The sequence below is a fragment of the Octopus sinensis genome, linkage group LG7 (genome assembly GCF_006345805.1).
Source record: "Octopus sinensis linkage group LG7, ASM634580v1, whole genome shotgun sequence".
In the NCBI taxonomy this organism is placed as follows: Eukaryota; Metazoa; Mollusca; class Cephalopoda; order Octopoda; family Octopodidae; genus Octopus; species Octopus sinensis.
This window is the reverse complement of record NC_043003.1, coordinates 105,852,923-105,875,340: the sequence shown is the minus strand read 5'-3', so window position 1 is coordinate 105,875,340 and position 22,418 is coordinate 105,852,923. Positions and strand designations below refer to the sequence as shown.

Here is a 22,418-nt window from a genome sequence, read left to right as displayed (position 1 = left end):
CTTCTTCAAATCTCATCCTACTCTCCTTAAAATGAAAGGGTTGACTTTCGGAAGAGCTGTCGCGAATAAAATGGAATTTCTTGGAGTTTTTCTTTTATTTTCACACCCCAACACCGTTGTATGTCATTTTATAATTCATGTACTTCACATTCTTTTTCTTTTTCAAACTTCTTGCCCCACCCCTCCTCTTTCATCATCCTTTCGGAATAGATGTCACGATTAAAATTAATCTTTTTTAAAATATTTCCCATCAGTTTACAAATTTGCACATTCTGAGACACTCGTAATTCACATTTCAAAACTTATTAATAAAATTCATTTAAATTTTTGTGTTGTACAAGGAAGGGGTGGTTAGAAAAACTGGATTTCTGAAAATTGTTTTGAAATGTGAATTAAGAGTGTCTCAGAATGTGCTGAAGCCACTAAAATATCAAAGACTTAACCAAGTGGGTTTGTGGAAAACGAAATTGAAATTTTGAAATAAGTCTCTGTAAAAGGATAATTTCAGCTTGAAAGGTAGAAAAGAATTTTTAATTAGAGAAAAAAGTAGAATGGGACAAGCACTCTCTTGCTTTCCCCTCTATCATAACAACAGTTTGTCTAGCAGCACCATCTCTAACTTTATGTTTCTCATGACTGTTGGAGCCAACAATGTTCATGCTGTGGAACCAAACCACTGACCACATGGTTCCAAAACAGATTTCTTAAGCACACAGCCATGACTGCAGCTATATATATATATATATATATATATATATATATGTGTGTGTGCTATACTCTTTATTCTTTTACTCGTTTCAGTCATTTGACTGCGGCCATACTGGAGCACCGCCTTTAGTCGAGCAACTCGACCCCGGGACTTATTCTTTGTAAGCCCAGTACTTATTCTATCAGTCCCTTTTGCCGAACCGCTAAGTGACAGGGACATAAACACACCAGCATCGGTTGTCAAGCAATGCTAGGGGGACAAACACAGACACACAAACATACATGCACACACACACACACATATATATATATATATATATATATATATATTGGCAGGGCTTACTGCTAGGGTGTCGGCCGTATGCTAGAAATAGATCATCAACGGTCAAACTACAAGGAAATTCTCTAGAGGGAAAAATACAGCGAACACCAGAACCAACTTTGGTGGGCATGACAGATGAAAATTTATATAAAAAACAAAATTAAATGCATACCTCGGTTTCAGCCTTAACAAGAGAATTACTAATGCAATCCAAATGTCCGTGCTTCTTCAGTGCATCCGTTCATAGTAATGTAAGCGGAAAAGCTAAACTTCAAATGTCTTTGAAGTTTTATCACTAGTGTAATCGGTAAAGCTACACACGTGTCTGTACTGGCACGAAAGCTGGGGTTAGCTTTTCCGCTTACATTACTATGAACGGATGCACTGAAGAAGCACGGACATTTGGATTGCATTAGTAATTCTCTTGTTAAGGCTGAAACCGAGGTATGCATTTAATTCTGTTTTTTATATAAATTTTCATCTGTCATGCCCGCCAAAGTTGGTTCTGGTGTTCGCTGTATTTTTCCCTCTAGAGAATTTCCTTGTAGTTTGACCGTTGATGGTCTATTTCTAGCATACGGCCGACTCCCTAGCAGTAAGCCCTGCCAATATACACATATATTAGAATTTTCTCTGACTCCTCAGATTTTTGTATGCTGGACTACTGGTTTTAAATTGATATTAAAATTAATATTAATTTATCTCCCTCATTATTTATATATATATATATATATATATATATATATATATATATATATGCGACGGGCTTCTTCCAGTTTCCGTCTACCAAATCCACTCACAAGGCTTTAATTGGCCCGAGGCTATTGTAGAAGACACTTGCCCAAGGTGCCACGCAGTGGGACTGAACCCGGAACCATGTGGTTGGTAAGCAAGCTACTTACCACACAGCCATGACTGCAGCTATATATGTATAAATAATTCTAGTTTGTATATTCATTTTATGTATTTCACGTGAAATAACCTACAATTCAAATCAGATGCATTGCAGTCAGAAAGAAAGACTACCACAACCAGCTTAATCTTCAGTTTTCACTGTTGGCAAAAGTAGATTAAGTGCTTATCAACATATTTGCCATTATCCCCTTCTGGAGTAATTTCAATGCAGCTTATTTCAACATTCTCTTGAGAAGATCCTATTATTGGCATCAGCTGGTATAAAGTGGACGAGCCTACAGTGCAGTGTGTGTCTAAGTGTATCACCTATGTATCATCATCATCATTTTATGTCTGCTTTCCTTGATGGCATGAGTTTGGAGAGTTGGACAAGATCTGACAGGCCTGAGAACCATGTTTTGTTCCAACAGATCAGAGTTGGCCCCTGTTGGGTTCCCCACGTGTATATTCATTTACTTGTTTCAGTCATTGGACTGCAGCCATACTGGAGCATCGAGTTTCAGCAATCATATCAATTTCAGTATTTGTTTGATTTAAAGTCTGGTATTTATTCTATCAGCCTTGTTTAGTTGAACCATTAAGTTACAGGGATATAAACAAACCAACACAGATCAGTTTGGGCTTGCTCCTTGCTGTAGGGTGCTCTTCCTAACATCAAACACTTTACAGAATATATTGGGTGAATTTTTGTTTGTTTTTTTTTGGGAGGGGGCACCAGCTGCAGTATAGAGTTACCTATAATAGATACAGGTATAGTTGAGTGGTTAATTTCACAACTACATAATTCTGGGTTCAGTCCCACTGCACAGTACCTTGGTGTGTGTCTCTCTGTCCAAGAGAAAAAAAGTTCTAAAATAAATGATTGAATGCATGTGCGTGTATTGTCACCATTTCAATATCTTCTTTTCTATGCTTGATGAGTCAGACGGAGTTTACTGGTGCAGGTTCTCTATTACCAGATACCCTTCCTGCTACTAACTGTCATCTGTTTCCAAATAAGATAATATTTCTCCGTGACAATCTATTTTTTCACAGAATATTTAAAATTAATGACATTCATTTACAACAATCAAACAATGCCAAGACAAGGTAACACACACACACACTCACATATATAAACTCCATAAGGTGTACCCAGTGCAAGCGATGGACACATAAGAGATGCAGCAATATCAGAGGATGGTTAACAGGGAAAATAGTCTTTGTCTGTGACAGATGCACAGGTACAGTAAACACTAGAAATATTCAGAAAATAGATTCCATCAAATACCATCAGGGATGCCAAGAAGTAATTGATAGCTTTCGTTACCTAGGTGACCAAGTCAGCTATGCTCCAAGAGCATAGCTTCTTGAAAAGAACAGGCTGGACAAAGTTCAGAGCTTCTACCTTTATTGGCAACAAAGGGCTTCTCTCTCAGAGTGAAAGACAGATTGTATGATGCCTTTGTGCAAACAGCCATGCTACATGGCAGCGAAACATGGGCTGAGACTGTAGAGGACATGCAAAGGCTTAAAAGAAATGAATGTAGTGTGCTCTGCTTGGTGTGCAATGTCAGTTTGCATGTGTAACTGAGTGTGATCATCCTGAGCATAAAAGGCATCAGATGTGGTATGCAAGAGAGGCTTCTGTGCTGGTATGGTCGTGTGATGCACATGGATGAGGATATCTACATAAAGAAGTAGCAATCTCTAACTGTGGAGGGAACTTGTGGAAGTGGTAGACCCAGGAAGACATGGGATGAGGTGGTGAGACATGATCTTCAAATGTCGGGTCTTACGGAGGGGGCAGTGACAAGTGGTAATGACCTTTGGTGATATGCTGTGATTGAGAAGACTCGTCAAGCCAAGTGAAATTGTAGTTGTGGTCAGTGCTGGGGACTTGTAAAAAGCACCCGTGGTAGTTGCACGTAAATGGCACCCACTCCACTCTCGGAGTGATTGGTGTTTGGATGGGCATCCAGCCGTAGAAACCAAACCAAATTCTGACTGCAACCTGATGCAGCTCTCTGGATTATCAGGTCCAGTCAAGCCATCTAACCCATGCCAGCATGGAAAGCAGACATTGAATGATGATGGCGATTATTTATATATATATATATATCATCATCATCATCATTTAGCGTCTGCTTTCCATGCTAGCATGGGTTGGACGGTTCAACTGGGGTCTGTGAAGCCAGAAGGCTGCATCAGGCCCAGTCTGATCTGGCAGTGTTTCTACGGCTGGATGCCCTTCCTAACGCCAACCACTCTGTGAGTGTAGTGGGTGCCTTTTGCATGCCACCCGCACAGGTGCCAGACAGAGCTGGCAAACGGCCACGACGGATGGTGCTTTTTACGTGCCATATATGGTGACCTTCTTTCAGTTTCTTATTTCTTTACTACCCACAAGGGGCTAAACATAGAGGAGACAAGCAAGGACAGACAAAGGGATTAAGTCGATCACATCGACCCCAGCGTGTAATTGGTACTTAATTTATCAACCCCAAAAGGATGAAAGGCAAAGTCGACCTCAGCGGTATATGAACTCAGAACGTAACGGCAGGTGAAATACCGCTAAGCATTTCGCCTGGCGTGCTAACATTTCTGCCAGCTTGCCGCCCTATCTTCTGTCAGTTTCTGTCTACCAAATCCACTCACAAAGCACAACATGACTGTAGTCAAGAAGTTCAAAGTTCAATCACATGATTTCAGGTTCAGTCTCGCTGCACAGTACCTAGGGCAGGTGTCAGTGTAGCCCAAAGCTCATTTGTGTATGTGTGTACATGCATGCATGTATATTTGTGCTAGTGTCCAGTCAGCTATACACAGTTGTGGCTAGGCTCTTGGCTATAAACAATGTTCCTTTCCTATCAACAAATAACCCTCAAGCTCTGTGCTTTCATATTCCTCTTGGAAAAAAACCCTTACCTGAAAACAGGTAAGGGTTAGTGACAGGAAAAGCATCTGACCATTAAAATCCCTTCCCCATCTAAGTTATACTATCATGGGAAAAAACAACTGAAGGAACAAATGAATGTGTGTGTGGGTATGTATATATATATATGATACATATATATCATAGAATACTTGAATAAGTGTGCATATAAGTGCTTAACCATGCTGAAGAAAGTATCGGCAAAAATGTCATTCAAAAATTACAGGATCTATTTATTTTTGTCTTCTAAATTATCCCTAATCTTTCTGTTTGTCTTGCACTGACCGACAACTGGTGTTGGTTTGTTTATATCCCTGTAACTTAATGGTTCGACAAAACAAGGCTGATAGAATAAATACCAGACTTTAAATCAAACAAATACTGAAATTGATATGATTGCTGAAACTGGATGCTCCAGTATGGCTGCAGTCCAATGACTGAAACAAGTAAATGAATATACATGTGGGGAACCCAACAGGGCAGATACAGTGTTTGTACACCTTTTACCATAAAAAAGAAACTTTTCTCCATGGTAACTGCAGTGAATTTGCCTTTAGAAGTTGAAATATGTCACAAACGTATTTTAATTAACCTAAAATTCGCTTAATATATAAGTAAAGTGGTTGGTGTTTGGAAGGGCATCCTGCCAAAACAGTCACAGAAGTCTGGTGCAGGCTTCAGCCTGACCGGTTCTTGTGGTACCATCCCACTCATCATGGAAGATGGAAATTAAACTATGATCATGGTGATATATCTATCATCATATAGGTGCAGGAGTGGCTGTGTGGTAAGTAGCTTGCTTACCAACCACATGGTTCCGGGTTCAGTCCCACTGTGTGGCATCTTGGGCAAGTGTCTTCTGCTATAGCCCCGGGCCGACCAGTGCCTTGTGAGTGGATTTGGTAGACGGAAACTGAAAGAAGCTTGTCATATATATGTATATATATATATGTGTGTGTGTGTCTGTGTTTGTCCCCCTAGCATTGCTTGACAACCGATGCTGGTGTGTTTACGTCCCCGTCACTTAGCGGTTCGGCATAAGAGACCGATAGAATAAGTCCCGGGGTCGATCTCCTCGACTAAAGGCGGTGCTCCAGCATGGCCGCAGTCAAATGACTGAAACAAGTAAAAGAGTAAAGAGTATATATAATGATACACAGATACCTATTTTAATCTAATACTACTTCTGTTGCATATAATGGATATATATAAAAGACTTTTTCAATTCCCGAGCGTTATATTAATACATCTGTTTGTTTTCTACACCATCTGTTCTCATCTTTCATTTTTTTTCATGAATTCTCCCTATATATATATATATATATTTGTCTCTGATTTTTTCCTAATCCTTCCATCCTACTGTCCCCTACCTGTCTCTCCTCCTTCTATGTGACCGGTGTCCGGCCAGCCATGATCTTTCTTTCTTGACCTGACTGCCAAGCACCAACACCTCTTGTGTCCATCTCCAATGTTCCTGCCTTTAGGCTCTCACTTCATACACACCAGCTCAATTTGATTTGTTCTTAGGCAAAAGATGCCTGTTGTTATTTCTTGTTGTTTGTATTCGTAATTTGTACCACGTACTCTGTTTTTCTTTTTTTGTTGTCTTTGTCGCCATACACATTTGCTAGCTTTCTTACAAAGGGGTCTAATGCTCTTAGCTTAGACTTTTGGGGGCGGGGGGCAACCAGATCGAACCATCTCAAGTGTAACTGCCTGAAATGGTTGTGACTTCTGGGACTTGCCTGTCCTTCTAATTGTCGTTTCTCTTGTCCGCCTTTGTATCGTCTATCTGTCCAAACGTTTTGATGCCATCTATTGTGTTTTTGTTCTATTTTTATATTTATATATATACACACACACACACATTATTGTATTAAAGCTGAAAAAATCTTCACAAACTGTTACTCAGTTTCATGTGACTGATCATCAGATGGTTATGGGAATATGGAATAATTCCATCTTATCACAACCGTCTGAAGAACTATCACATGAAATTCTGAGCAACAGTTTGTGAAGATTTTTTCAGCATTAATAAAGTGGTACATTACTCTGCTTTTGGTATTTGCGTACTATTTTTTCCACCTCGTTTTGCACTTATAAGCTTATTGGTGTGTGTACACGCATACATACATAGCTGGAGTCAACCTGTGACTGACTAAGACCTCTTCTTAAACTCAGTAAGTCCATGCAAACATTCTGATTCCAAGAATTTTCCTGTGTATGAACATGTTTTGAGTGGATAAAGTGTTGCACACAGCACTGACCTTATTTGTCAGTGCAATCCGCTTTAACCAACAGGAATTCAATCCCAGAGAAAATCGTCTGAACCTGCTGTGGAACCAGTCTGCAGATTACTTTCCAAGTGGCTGACCTGCAATTATCGCGTTCTTTATAAAATATATGATTTGATTACATGGCAGCTAAATAGGAGATTATTTTCTGTTTCTACCCCCTGCTTTTCTCTCCAACAAACAGACTTGGCCATTTCGCACAGCTGAGAAGTTTAGCTCATTATGATTTTCTAAGATCCACTTGCTACTTAAAATCCAGAGAATTAGTATGTAGTTACTTGGACAGTTCTGTACTTTTATTCTGTTTATTCAAGATTAAATTCTGTTATAATTTCATTACGGAGATTGCCTATGTGTATATATTTGTACATACATTTGTTGTCTTTGCAGTCATATATAATCATGCATTGTTGTAATCTCTTTCCTTCCTTAATTTCAACAACTCAGATAAGACGTCTAAGCTTATAATCTGCTTAATTATCCACTGAAACTCAATTGTGAAGATAGTAATTTATAACTCCAGCAAGCTTTTGCGATTATGATTGAAAATATCAATTTTGTATTTAATTAGTAGCATGTTGATCTAAGAATAGAAAAGTATAATCCTAATCTCAGACATTTCTCATTTTAATTCACTTCTCTTGTTCGTTTGTGAACATCTGCTTCGTTAATGTGGAAGCTTTCCAACATATGTTGGAAGCAGATGTATCTTGTATATTCTACTTGTTTTAATCATTGGACTGTGGCCATGCTGGATCACTGGCCTGAAGGATCTTAACCAAACAAATTGCTTCTGTATTTACGCTTCTGGTTTTTTTTTTAAGTCTGGTACTTATTCTATCAGTCTCTTTTCCTGAACCGCTAAGTTATGGGAACAGAAACAAACCAACACTTATTGTGAAGCAAGTGGAGATGACAAACAAGGACACACAGACACACACATATAGACACTATGAACTTCCACATAGTCTCTGTCTACCAAATCCACTTGCAAGGTGTTAGTCAACCCCGGGGCTGTAGTAGAAAACACTTGCCCATTGTGTCACACACTGGGACTGAACTTGAAATCACATGGTTGCAATGAGAGTTTTATAACCACACAGCCATGCGTTTGTCTATAAATATTTTGTAAAACCTTGTCATGTTCTGTTTTCCATTTTCCTTTGTTAGATGTGAGTGACCTCATATTTTATATTGCAATTGGAGAATAAAAGCATTGTTAGTTACAGGTCTATAATTAGCCAGTTATTGATTCATGGCATTTCTAACTGCAGAAGTGATAAGGAAGCACCTGTGTGACTCTATGCTGAACAAATATCACAAGGGATTTGTTTTGAAAAGCAATTGCTTTTTGGGTTTCTTACCAATGTTTTATATCCTTCATCTCTATACATTAGTGAAAGGTGTATATATTTGTATATATATATATGTGTGTAACCTCGTGAGTACCGCCAGCGATTTTTTTCCCTCTGTCTTCCCTTCTCTGGATCTTTCCTTCTCCTATGTTTCCGACGAAGAGCTCCACTCGAGACGTTAAGCCCTCCTTCTTCCCTTCTTTCCTGAGCGTCCAATAATACTTTATTTGTTCCACGTCCTCGCGTTGCTGTGTTTTTTTGTGTTTTCTTGTTTAGATTAACTTTATATATATATATATTATATATATATATATATATATATATATATATATATATATATATATATAATGTGTGTGTGTCTTTGTTTTTATCTCTCACCACCACTCGACAACCAGAGTTGGTTTGTTTACATCAATGTAACTTAAGCAACATGCTAACAGAATAAATACCAAGCTTTAAAATATACATACTGCGGTTGATTCATTAAACTAAAACCCTTCAAGGCAGTGCCCCAGCATGGCAGCAGTCCAATGACTGATACAAGTAAAAGATACACACACACACATGTATGAATGAAAGGTTTCCACACAGTTTTTGTCTGTCAAATTCCTCTGACAGGAGACATTAGTCAACCTAAATTTATAAAACGCATACTTGCCCCAGGCGCTGTGCATTTGGGTTGAAACCAGAACCACATGATTGGAAAATGACCTTCTTAGCCTCTAACCATGCCTGCAAACCCAAACGAATTTGACACTCTTATTGTCAAGTATGATTTAATCCTTTTGATACCAACCTGGTTGAAACCACCTCTGGCTTTGTAGTACAAATGTCTTGTTTTCATTATTATTATTATTATTATTATTATTATTATTATTATGGGCAAGCTGGCAGAATCGTTAGCATGCCAGGCAGAGTGCTTAGCGGCATTTCATCCGTTTTTACATTCTGAGTTCAAATTCCGCTGAGGTCGACTTTGCTTTTCATCCTTTCAGGGTCGATAAATTAAGTACCAGTTGCGTACTGAGATCGATGTAATCAACTTGTCCTCTCTCTGCAAATTTCAGGCCTTGTGCCTTTAGTAGAAAGGATGATTATCATGATTAGCAGCATATCATTTGTCTTTTATGTTCTGAGCTCAAATTCTGCCAAGGTTGATTTTGTCTTTCATCCCTTCAGGGTCCATAAAATAAGTATCAGAAGAACTCTGGGGGCCAATGTGCTGGCCTTACCCCTGTCCCTGAAATGCTAAACCATTATTACCTCTGCCTTAGCGAAGGCAGAGGTATGATTTTCAGTCGCGTTTGTATGTTTGTTTTTCCATTGACAAAATATCTCAAGAACCGCTGGATGGATTCAGCTGAAACGTTCAGAGATGTTTGGCCTCGTGACTGGCACAAACTGATTAAATTTTGGGACCAATCCAATAGGCGCAGGAGTGGCTATGTGGTAAGTAGCTTGCTTACCAACCACATGGTTCCGGGTTCAGTCCCACTGCGTGGCATCTTGGGCAAGTGTCTTCTGCTATAGCCCCGGGCCGACCAATGCCTTGTGAGTGGATTTGGTAGACGGAAACTGAAAGAAGCCTGTCGTATATATGTATATATATGTATATATGTGTGTGTGTGTGTGTTTGTCCCCCTAGCATTGCTTGACAACCGATGCTGGTGTGTTTACGTCCCCGTCACTTAGTGGTTCGGCAAAAGAGACCGATAGAATAAGTACTGGGCTTACAAAGAATAAGTCCCGGGGTCGATTTGCTCGACTAAAGGCAGTGCTCCAGCATGGCTGCAGTCAAATGACTGAAACAAGTAAAAGAGTAAAGAGTAATCCGGTACCAGACAAGGATTATGGATTATTTTTCCTGTTTTTTTTAATTTAATTTTTGAGACCGGTCAGGTTCATTTTTAGTATTCTTGTTTGTGAGAGCAGTCGAGTTTATTTCAGATATCCTCATTTTAAAAATCATCTCTGGTTAATCGTTGAGAGGACGTTGGTGTTGCCTTGGCGGAGGTTTGCACTCTCTGAGTGCTCTTGTTATTATTATCATTATGGAGGGTGGCCATCTGGTGGATGGACAAAATGTCTCGGTGCATTTCTTCCAGCTATACCTTCTAAATTCAAATCCTTTACCTGTCAGCCTTCTTAAAATAGCTACTGGTTAAGCACAGGGTCAGTATAATCAACTAGCCCCTCTTCAAAACTTTCAGGCTTTGTGACTGTAGTAGAAAGGATTATTATTAGATGGAGGAAGAGAAGAAAGAAGAAATGGCAGACAGAATATTTATCTGAACTTAGTTACATCCTTGACTTCCTGAATTCCACAAATCCCTTTGGGATAGGCATTGCTTTTCACCCTTTCAGGTCAATGACATTAACATACCAGTCAAATACCATTAGTTAATACAGTAAACTGTATCCCCCTGCCCCTACTATCAGTTTCTTTGTGTGGCATCATACCCAGTTACCCTAAAATGTATGTCTTCTTATTTGTATTAGAAATAATTTTTTCTCTTGTTTTTTTTTACCTCTCTTTAGGATGATGAGTTTGAGGGGCTCCAATCTCTTCCTGTGGACCATAGCTTTCAGTCTAGTAGGTGAAATCTTTTCTATTTTTATTTAAATGTCCTGATTTTTTTTTTTTTTTAATTTTAATTTTAAGCATGAAATATATTTGAAAAACCCTTGAATGTTTATATTCTTTTCTAGTCTAGGCACAAGGCCCAAAATTTAGGGGAGGGGGCCAGTCAACTGGTACTTAATTTGACTGCAAAAGGATGAAAGGCAAAGTTGAACTCAGAACAATATTTTATATTGCAATTAGAGAATAAAGGCATTGTTAGTTACAGGTCTACAATGAGCCAGTTATTGATTCATGGCATTTCTAACTGCAGAAGTGATAAGGAAGCACCTGTGTGACTCTATGCTGAACAAATATCACAAGGGATTTGTTTTGAAAAGCAATTGCTTTTTGGGTTTCTTACCAATGTTTTATATCCTTCATCTCTATACATTAGTGAAAGGTGTATATATTTATATATATATATATATATATAGGCGCAGGAGTGGCTGTGTGGTAAGTAGCTTGCTTACCAACCACATGGTTCCGGGTTCAGTCCCACTGCGTGGCATCTTGGGCAAGTGTCTTCTGCTATAGCCCCGGGCCGACCAATGCCTTGTGAGTGGATTTGGTAGACGGAAACTGAAAGAAGCCCGTCGTATATATGTATATATATATATATATATATATGTGTGTGTGTGTCTGTGTTTGTCCCCTTAGCATTGCTTGACAACTGACGCTGGTGTGTTTACGTCGCCGTCACTTAGCTGTTCGGCAAAAGAGACCGATAGAATATGTACTGGGCTTACAATGAATAAGTCCCGGGGTCGATTTGCTCGACTAAAGGCGGTGCTCCAGCCTGGCTGCAGTCAAATGACTGAAACAAGTAAAAGAGAGAGTAAAGAGAGTATATATATATATATATATATATAATCTGTGTGTGTCTTCATTTTTATCTCTCACCACCACTCGACAACAATAGTTGGTTTGAAATACCTATTTCTTTACCACCCACAAGGAGCTAAACATAGAGTGGACAAACAAGGACAGACAAAAGGATTAAGTCGATTATATCGACCCCAGTGCGTAACTGATACTTTATTTATCGACCCTGAAAGGATGAAAGGCAAAGTCGACCTCGGCGGAATTTGAACTCAGAACGTTACAGCAGACGAAATACGGCTACACATTTCGCCCGGTGTGCTAACGTTTCTGCCAGCTCACTGCCTTAAACTCTTGAATGTTTATATTATAGCCAATATGTATCATCATTGTTGTATTTATACACCTACCAGCTTATAATGAGAATGAAGTAGTACGCCATGATAGATCGTTAGCTACTCCACGCATTTTTTTCTCTCCTTGCACAGGTGCACAAGAGCCAGGCTGAAGTTAGCTACTTAATGGAATGCAGGAATTTTTGTGTCAACCAAAAACTGAACATCTTCCCAGCCCAATATATATTTTATTGTATAATCAGAAAAATATTTAACTCAATACTACAAACTCATTGAAGTGGGAAAAAAGAAAGATATTTATGTTGAATTCATTTTATATGACTGACTGTCTTACTTTCATAGCAGAAGTGGAACAAATTATGACATTTTTTTACTTGTTTGAATCATTGGATTGTGGCCAGGCTGGGGCACTGCCTGAAAGGATTTAGTTGAACAGTCAACCCAAGCATCGCCTTACTGGCACCTGTGCCGTTGGCATGTGTAAAAAGATTCGAGCAAAGTTGTTGCCATGTACCAACTGACTGGCCCCCATGCCGGTGGCACGTAAAAAGCACCCACTACACTCTCAGAGTGGTTGGCGTTAGGAAGGGCATCCAGCTGTAGAAACTCTGCCAGATCAAGACTGGAGCCTGGTGCAGCCATCTGGTTCACCAGCCCTCAGCCAAACCGTCCAGCCCATGCTAGCATGGAAAGCGGATGTTAAACGATGATGATGATGATTTATTCTATCAGCCTCTGTTGGCAAACCACTAAGTTGCAGGGATCTAAACAAGCTGGCACTGAGCAGTTGTTAAGTGGCAGGGGGGGGAGGGATAGATACAAGCACACGCACACACACATATATAATTCTTTGTTGGAATTTATAAACTCTTTGGCTAAAAAATGCCAGACTCAAACCTACATTTCCTGTAAACATGACAGGTTCATGTCCCACAAACAGCCTTCAACATTTTCTATCTAAAGGGTTTTTAACCCAATTGTCTGGTTTGGCATGGTTTCTACAGCTGGACGCCCCACTTTCTCATGCCAACCACTTTACACAGTGTACTCGGTGCTTTTTATATGGCACCAGAACGGGTGCTTTTTACATATCATACACACACACACACGACAGGCAACCACACTGTTTCCGTCTACCAAATCCACTGACAGGGCTTTGGTTGGCCAGAGGCTATGGTAGATGACACTTGCACATGGTACCATGCAGTGGAACTAAACCTAAGTCCTTGTGATTGCAAAGCAAACTGCTTAACCACACAACCATTTATGCAAAGTTAACATCACCATTCTGCAAGAATGACAAGCAAATTTATAAAAGCACTTTTTTAAAACTTTTCATCGTTTGGCATAAAGCCAACCCCCCCCCCCTGCAGTGCTACTTCCCACCTCAGTTGAGGTGGGGAGTCTGATATCTCAAGTAACTCCTTACTTAGTGATCTCACTGGGTGCCAGGACCACATAAAGCGCACCCAGTACACCTTGTAAAAGTGCTTGGTGTTAAGAAGGACATCCAGCCATAAGAACCCATACCAAAGCAGACGTTGGAATTTGGTGCAGTTCACTGGCTGCCCAGCTCTTGTCAAACCATCCCGTATTTGCCAGAATGGGAAAATTTGATTTTGCTTCATTATAATTTTAAAAATTTTTTGTAGTTTGTAGCTTCAGTAGTTTTTGAGATGTCAGAGTCGATACAAAAACAAGCAATTGGCCATGCAAACAGATTGGACAAAAGAGACTGAGGACTAGTTTCAGGTGGGAGTTGGGGTGGTGGTGATACACTGGCATTTTTATGAAATCCTGCAACTATTAGGTTAAATTGGATAGCAGTACTGTCATTATCATCATCATCATTTAACCCTTTCAATACCAATCCACCTGAAACCACCTCTGGCTCTGTAGTATAAATGTCTTGTTTTCATAAGTTTTGATTTAAAATCTTCCACCAAACCTTAGTCACAATTTATGTTCTTAACACTAGCTTAATGATAACTAAGTTATTTTACTAAATTCTTTGTTATATTTAAAATAATAGAAAGAAAAACGGGGCATTTCAAAAAAATACAGTAACAAAAGGGTTAAAGTCCATGTTCCATGCTGGCATGGGCTGAACAGTTTTGACAGGATTTTCTGGGCCGATGGACTACTTTGTCTCCAGTGTCTGTTCAAGCATGGTTTCTGCAACTGCTTGCCCTTCCTAATACCAACCACTTTATAGCAGTTACTGAGTGCCTTCCTTGTGCTACTAGCACTTTCAGCACACGCATACACACTAAAGAATAGTGTGACTGATGTATGTAGTTGAATCTTAAAGCAAAGATATAGAAATTACAGAATCACAAATGCCTGCGCACTCTCTATTTCTTTCTGGTGTTGAAAGAGAAAGCTGTGTCACAATCTCTGCAGTTTAAAAATTATTTATAATTCATATCTATAATAAATTATATAAATTCTGCACTGTCCAATCATGAATATGAAAGAGGTTGTTTAACCTTGGTCCAGCCCTGATCAAAGGCATTCCATCTCTAACCATCCTGCCTTATTTGAAAACTGCTATTTTAGACAAGGTTCTTGTTACCCCTTAATTGAAAAAGGTTCTAGCTATATTCTGAAGCAAAAATGGGGAGAGAATATATTTTACAATTCAGCTGTTCTGGGCAGAAAATGCTTTATGTACAGAAGTATGGATGAAATTTTCTCAATTTGGTAAACTGAATTCTAATAGACTATTCCCAGACTGGCAGGACCAAAGAATGAAGCTCATCTGAACACTTCTGATTACTACTAGGATCTTTGTATGAGGTTCTAAGCGTGACTTCAATCTGCATCTGGTTGTGGGGACCCTGGTTTAGAAATTTCAGGATTTTTAGGAATGTGGAACCACCTTTTAGCCACTATTGTTCCCTGGTCTACTGTGATCCAGAGTAATAGCAGGTATCAGGGTGCCAACTCTGGATATATTAGCATGTCATGGAATTGCCTTTGGAAAGTAACTCACAGTCATCCCAACTATGGAAAATGAATTCGTTTGGCTCTTTAGCTCCTCATCTAAAAGGAGGTGACTCCACACACATCCTGCAACCTGATAGCTACTGGGCTTGTGACTCTTATTGCACCAAACTCATAGAAGACTAAAGGAGAACCCTCCCCCCACACACACACACACACATGGAATCAAGAGGGAGCGCCCCTAAGGTAGATATGTATGGGTGTACTTAACCAATATCTGGCATCCACTGTGTCTCCATGGATACTATGAATGTATTGTCTTTCTTTTGTAATGTACCCATGAGTGGAGAGGTGTTATGTTTACTTGGCCTAGGTACGTGCTTCTGGAAATAGCCCAGGCACATGACAGGTGGTTAAGTTACTGTCTCTGCAATACCATCAACCAATGATGAAAAACACCTACTGTATATTAGCTATAGGACAAAGTACACTATGAAATACCTAATATAGAACTATGATGTAAAATTAATATTTCTCCCTGATATTCCAGGTCCAGACTCTGCTTTCACACGAAGGGGTAACATAATTATACGATCATTTAAAATGAACAAAGCCCATTTCTCACCAGCTGGGCAGCTGACCCCTCAAGAAAAAGAAGTGTTAAAAGTAAGTGAGCACTCATCTAAAACCTCTTTTACAGCGCAAATTAATTATTATAATTACTTTATTATTTCATTTCATTATCTATCTATGTAAACACGGTTTTGTCATCCATGCTGTATGCTTAGAGAAAAAACAACTTAAGAGCCCTTCGCTCAATCTCACTCTTTCTCCTTCTCTTTCATGCTCATTTATTATTGTCATTTATTCATTCATTTATCTAATTTTGTCACAGTTTGGCTGACCAAAACCTGTTGGTTATAGCTCGGCAGCCTGAGTTTTTGCTATTTTGCAGTGTGCCTGCCCTTCCCGCCCCCACCTGTACTGGAAGTCTCTATCCTCCTACCTCTATCAGACGTCTCCCTCATGAACACCTCCAAAGGCTTAATGTTCCCCCGTCCCTACTTATGGGTTATCTCCTATGTAATATAGTGATTATGTAACGCATAAAATGATGGTGCCGTGTATGCAGGTTGAAGGCCATTGGATGTTTATAAGTCCTGCCGAATGTGAGCTTTCTTTTTAGGTACATGATGCTGCTGTCCCCTATCCCAGGGTCTCCTGGGCCTACACCTCCCACACCTTCAGAGTTGACACACTGAAAGCTAGGTCTGGTGAGATTGTTGAGATGCTTGAACAGAGACGTGTAGATTTGTACTGCATCCAAGAAGTAAGGTGAAGAGGAAGTTCTGCTAGGTTCCTCACAGGCAAAGAACATAGGTATAAGATTTTCTGGGTAGGGAACACTGATGGGGTCGGGGGCATGGGTATACTTCTTGCGGAGAAATGAGTTGATAAGGTAATTAAGGTAGTCAGAGTCTGTAATAGAATACTTATGATTAGATTAGTGCTGCAATGTGGGTTGGCAACCATTATCTCGGCTTATGCCCCTCAGCTGGGGGCTACCTGATGAACAGAAAGACTGATTTTATGACACCCTCTTGCAGACTACCTTGTTGATGAATGATAGGGACCTTCTCTTTGTGGCTGGCAACTTCAATGAGCATGTTGGACAACATTCAGTGGGGCTTCCATGGTGTACATGGAGGCTATGGTTTTGGTTCCTGCAATGAGGAGAGAACCAGGCTGCTGATGTTCTGCAATGCAAATGATCTTATGGTTTGTAATACTAACTTCAGGAAACCTACCAGTCACCTATTCACCTACCGATCTGGTGGACACACTAGTCAAATTGATGCCCAGAAAACAACCAGCTTGGAGAAGAAGGCTCTAGAAGCTTAAGGATGTTGTGAATGGACAGAGATTTACAGACATATTACTCAAAGCTTTTGGTGAAATAGAGGGGGATATAGCATCACATGATGTAGAAGACAACTGGAGATTCCTGCAGGACAACCTGTTGTGGGTTACTGACCAGATCTGTGGATGGTGCAAAGTCCCCTCTCGACTCAAAGTAATGTAGTGGTGGAACAATGTAGTTGACGGGGCCATTAGGGAAAAGAAACAGGCATGAGAGAACTGGAAGAATGGTGGTAGCAGGGAATTGTATCAGATTGCCAGAAGGGAAGCTAGGAGATAGGTTTACTTAGCCAGAGGGGAAGCAGATAAAAATCTGCCAATGTTCTGCATTGGGAGGACCAAGGACTTGAAGTGTTTTGTATTGCAAGACAGTGTGTGAGAGAGAATCGTGATGTTATAGGAGAGAAATGTGTCTGCATGGATGATGGCTCATTTGCATTTAATGAGGCTGCAAAGAGAGAGACTTGGAGATGCCACTATGAAAGGTTGCTGATTGAAGAGAATGAATGGGAGAAAGAGAGTCTGCCGAATGTCGTCTCAACAGAGGGACCAGCTACCTGAATTGACAGTACCTTGGTAGATAAAGCAATTAAAGGTATGAAGACAGGAAAAGCCCCCGGCCCATCAGGAAACACCACAGAGATGCTTAAAGTATTTGGCTGTGTCAGCTATAGTCTAGTCACCCGTTTAGTCAATCAGGTGATACATGAAGGAGTCATACCCAATGACTGGTGTAGCAGCACCATAGTCAACTGCTGCAAAGGTATAGATGATACATTAGATACAAATAATTGCAGAGGTATCAAGTTGTTGTATCAGGTGATGAAGGTCATGGAGAGGGTTATAGCCCAACTAATTAGGGAGAGAGTCAGTTTAGGCAAGATAGTTTGGGTTTGTGCCAAGGAAAAGCACCACTGATGCTATATTTCTGGTAAGACAGCTGCAGGAGAAATATCTAGCCAAAGATAAACCTCTGTACCTGGCTTTTGTTGACAAGGAGAAAGCCTTTGACAGGGTCCCCCAATCCCTTATCTGGTGGTCAATGCAGAAACTAGGAATAGATGAGTGGATAGTGAGAGCTGTACCAACATCCCTTCAGGTAGATGGCCCTTCACAATCTGTAAAAAAGGTGTTGGTAGAAACTCCATAAGATGTACCTGGTGTAAGCTATGGACACATAAGAGGTGCAGTAATATCAGAGAAAGGCTAACTGGGAAGATAGATTTTGTGTGTAGCAAATGCTCAGAGGCAGTAAACACTGAAAATATGCAGAAAACAGCTTCTATCACATGCCAGGAGGAAAAACTCTGAAGTCAGAAATGGCAGGAGTGGCTGTGTGGTAAGTAGCTTGCTTACCAACCACATGGTTCCGGGTTCAGTCCCACTGCATGGCACCTTGGGCAAGTGTCTTCTACTATAGCCTCGGGCCAGCCAAAGCCTTGTAAATGGATTTGGTAGACGGAAACTGAAAGAAGCCCGTCATATATATGTTTGTGTGTCTGTGTTTGTCCCTCCAACATCGCTTGACAACCGTGCTGGTGTGTTTACATCCCCCGTAACTTAGCAGTTCGGCAAAAGAGACCCAATAGAATAAGTACTAAGCTTACAAAGAATAAGTCCTGGGGTCAGTTTGCTCGACTAAGGGGCGGTGCTCCAGCATGGCCGCAGTCAAATGACTGAAACAAGTAACAGAGTAACTGCTTGTCGTATGTTACTGGTTTGTCATAGTTCTTATTTCCACCTCAGTGGACTGAACCAGCAAGTGCTGTACAAGGAGACAGCACAACTTGAAGGTTGCTCGCTTATCAACTTAACTGGCTGCAACCAGATGACAATCTTGCATCTTATCTTGCTCTTTAGATAGTCTTAAGTCTTAAATACTATAGTTGTAATCATTATCATGTTTAATAACTTTATTTCAGTGGGTTGATATTTGCAGACTACTTGGCTCCTCAGGTGATCTCCAGCATGAACTGAATAGATTCAGTACCATGTGCCCTCAAGGCAAATATGAGAGTAAATGTTGTGAAGACTTGAGACATTGGTCCTCTCAAGAAAATCTTCCCGGGGCTCTCTTGTGTTTATTGAACATCACTGAGACAAGTGCAGAAGTTTGAGTATCTCAAGACCTTATCCATGGTTGATGGGAAGCAAGAGGCTGAATTAAATATTAGAATTGCAGGTATTAGTATGACACGTGTATGAACAGCCATGCAACATGGCAGTGAAACATGGGCCGTGACTGCTGAGGACATGCGTAAGCTCGCAAGGAAGCCAGTATGCTCTGATGGACATGTATTGTCAGTGTGCATACTCGACAGTGTAAGTACCTTGAGAGAAAAGTTGGACCTAAGAAGCATCAGATGTGGTGTGCAAGAGAGACGACTGCGCTGGTATGGTCATGTGGCGAGAATGGATGAGGATAGCTGTGTGAAAAAGTGCCACACCCTAGCGGTTGAGGGAACCTGTGGAAGAGGTAGACCCAGGAAGACCTGGGATGAGGTGGTGAAGCATGACCGAACATTAGGCCTCACCGAGGCAATGACTAGTGACCGGGACCTCTGGAAATATGCTGTGCTTGAGAAGACCCAGCAAGCCAAGTGAGACCATAACCTTGTGGCCTATGCCAGTGGTGTAACCAGCCCACTTATGCGTACCTTTCTTTCATTGGACACTAAATTCTGCTTGCAAAGACCTGTTGAGGCAAGTGAAATCGAAATCAAATTCAATAACTGACATCCATGCTAGTGGAGCACTAAGAGTACCATCCAAGCGTGATTGTTGCCAGAGCAACTGGCTTCTGTGCCGGTGGCACATAAAAAGCACCATTCGAGCGTGATCGTTACCAGCATTGCCTTACTGGCACTTGTGCTGGTGGCACGTGAAAAACCATTCAAGTGAGGTCGTTGCCAGTACCGCTGGACTGGCTCCTGTGTAGGTGGCATGTAAAAAGCACCATTTGAGCGTGGCTGTTGCCAGTACCGCCTGACTGGCCCTCGTGCCAATGGCACGTAAAAGCACCCACTACACTCTCGGAGTGGTTGGCATTAGGAAGGGCATCCAGCTGTAGAAACTCTGCCAGATCAGATTGGAGCCTGGTGCAGCCATCTGGTTCGCCAAACCTCAGTCAAATCGTCCAACCGATGCTAGCATGGAAAGCAGACGTTAAACGATGATGATGATGACACAATTTTAGTTTCCCTTTACAAAATCCACTGACAAGACTTTGGTCAGCCCAAAACTATAGTAGAAAACACTTGCCCAGGGTGCAGTGCAGTGGAACTGAACCAAAGATAACATGGTTGAGAAGGAAATTTTTTTAACCACGCAGCCACGCCTGCACCAATCATGAGCTCCGATCTTCAGTGATGATGCCTCTAAGCAAGGCACTTTATGCTCCCCTTGTCATAGCTTTATGCTGTAATACAAACATAAAGAAATAGATGTAAAACAATTTTCAAGAAGCTAAATTGCATGTGCTTTGATTATTAGTCAGATATGGGGCACAGGGGTGGCTGTGTGGGTTAAGAAGTTTGCTTCTCCACCACATGGTCCTGGGTTCAGTCCTACTGCTTGGATCCTTGAGCAAATGTCTTCTACAGTAATCCCAGACCAACCAAAGCCTCAAGAGTTGATTTGGTAGTTGGGAAATGAGAGAAGTCCATCATATGTGTATGTGTGTGTGTGTGTGTTTGTCTCCCTGTCTTGACAGTGTGTGACTGTTGAAAGTATGTGTCATTCATTTCCAGTCTTCCACCAAAAACATGTCTGGCCATTAGGAAATATTAGCTAGCTTGGAAACAGCTGACGGTTGGCAATGGGAAGAGCATCCGGCTGTAGAAAATCTGCCTCAATAAACTCTGTCCAGTCCATGCAAACATGGAAAAGTAAACGTTGAAATGATGATGGATGATGTAACAGAATCAGTAACATCAGACAAAATATTTGGTGTTCTGTTATTTCCATTCTGAGTTTAAATCCCACCCCTTTCGTCTATCTAAGTCAACAAAATATGTACCATGCAACACTGAGGTCATATCCTCTTGAAGGCAGTGCACCAGTATGACCACCATCCAGTATCTGAACCCAATGAAAGTATATATACTCATGTATATATAAAAGGTGTTTTTTTTTTCTAGGAGTGGCTCTGTGGTAAGTAGCTTGTTTACCAACCACATGGTTCCGGGTTCAGTCCCACTGTGTGGCACCTTGGGCAAGTGTTTTCTGCTATAGCCTCGGGCCAACCAAAGCCTTGTGAGTGGATTTGGTAGACAGAAACTGAAAGAAGCCCATCGTCTATATATGTATATATATATGTGTGTGTGTGTGTCTGTGTTTGTCCCCCTAGCATTGCTTGACAACCGATGCTGGTGTGTTTATGTCCCCATCACTTAGCAGTTCGGCAAAAAAGACCAATAGAATAAGTACTGGGCTTACAAAGAACAAGTCCCGGGGTCGAGTTGCTCGATTAAAGGCGGTGCTTCAGCATGGCCGCAGTCAAATGACTGAAACAAGTAAAAGAGTATATTATATATTTTGTGAAATTTGATTTAGTATTTCTAAATTGAATTTTTCCCTGTAAGTTAGGAATAATATTCCCTCAAATTATTATTATACCCATGTATATATACATGAGTATATATACTCCATAGCAACACACTTGTGCTTGTCTCTCAATCATACTTTTGCTTCTCTACATTAACCCACCCACTCCCAATTATTTGTCGGCGGGTGGCTTTCCCCCCCCCCCCTTTCACCTGTTCTTTTTCTGTCTTGCAGCTTTTTTGGTGACGCCAAATAGCACCCAGTACACTTTATAAAGTGGTTGGTGTTGGGAAGGGCATCCGGCCATGTGGCTTGCTGAATCCTATCAAACCGATACAACCGATCCCAACATGGGAATCAAGAATTAAATTGATGATGTCTTTGGTTTTTTTTCTTTGGTTCATTTCAGAGTGCTGCTGGACGAAATGATTTCTATCGAATTAAAATTCCTGTACGTCCAGTCAGTTCTGCACATGAAGAGGAATCTCACAATTATGTTTCTACCTTCATACTGGCCGTAAGTATGTCCAGTTACAAGTTCTGGCTCATTTCTTCTGAATTTCAGTCATGTCTTTTGAAAAAAATTTCATTTTTGTTGGAGTTTATTTTTAAGTCTAAAAGAAATTTAGGAATAAAATTCATAATCCCTTGTGGAACCCTCTTTGTGGCAGGTGAGGTTCACCTTGTTTTGAGACAATTAG

General features: G+C 40.6%; 1 protein-coding gene across 2 annotated transcripts in view; it reads left to right on the top strand.

Annotated features, from left to right (window-relative positions):
- Positions 1–22,418, top strand: part of LOC115213938 (ER membrane protein complex subunit 10) — a 30,408-nt gene that overhangs the window by 1,552 nt on the left and 6,438 nt on the right. For both annotated transcript variants that reach the window (XM_029782940.2, XM_036505073.1), the window contains exons 2-4: positions 11,047–11,101; positions 15,803–15,918; positions 22,127–22,234. In XM_029782940.2, coding sequence (XP_029638800.1) covers positions 11,047–11,101; positions 15,803–15,918; positions 22,127–22,234 — 279 coding nt within the window. The remainder of the gene's footprint in view (positions 1–11,046; positions 11,102–15,802; positions 15,919–22,126; positions 22,235–22,418) is intronic.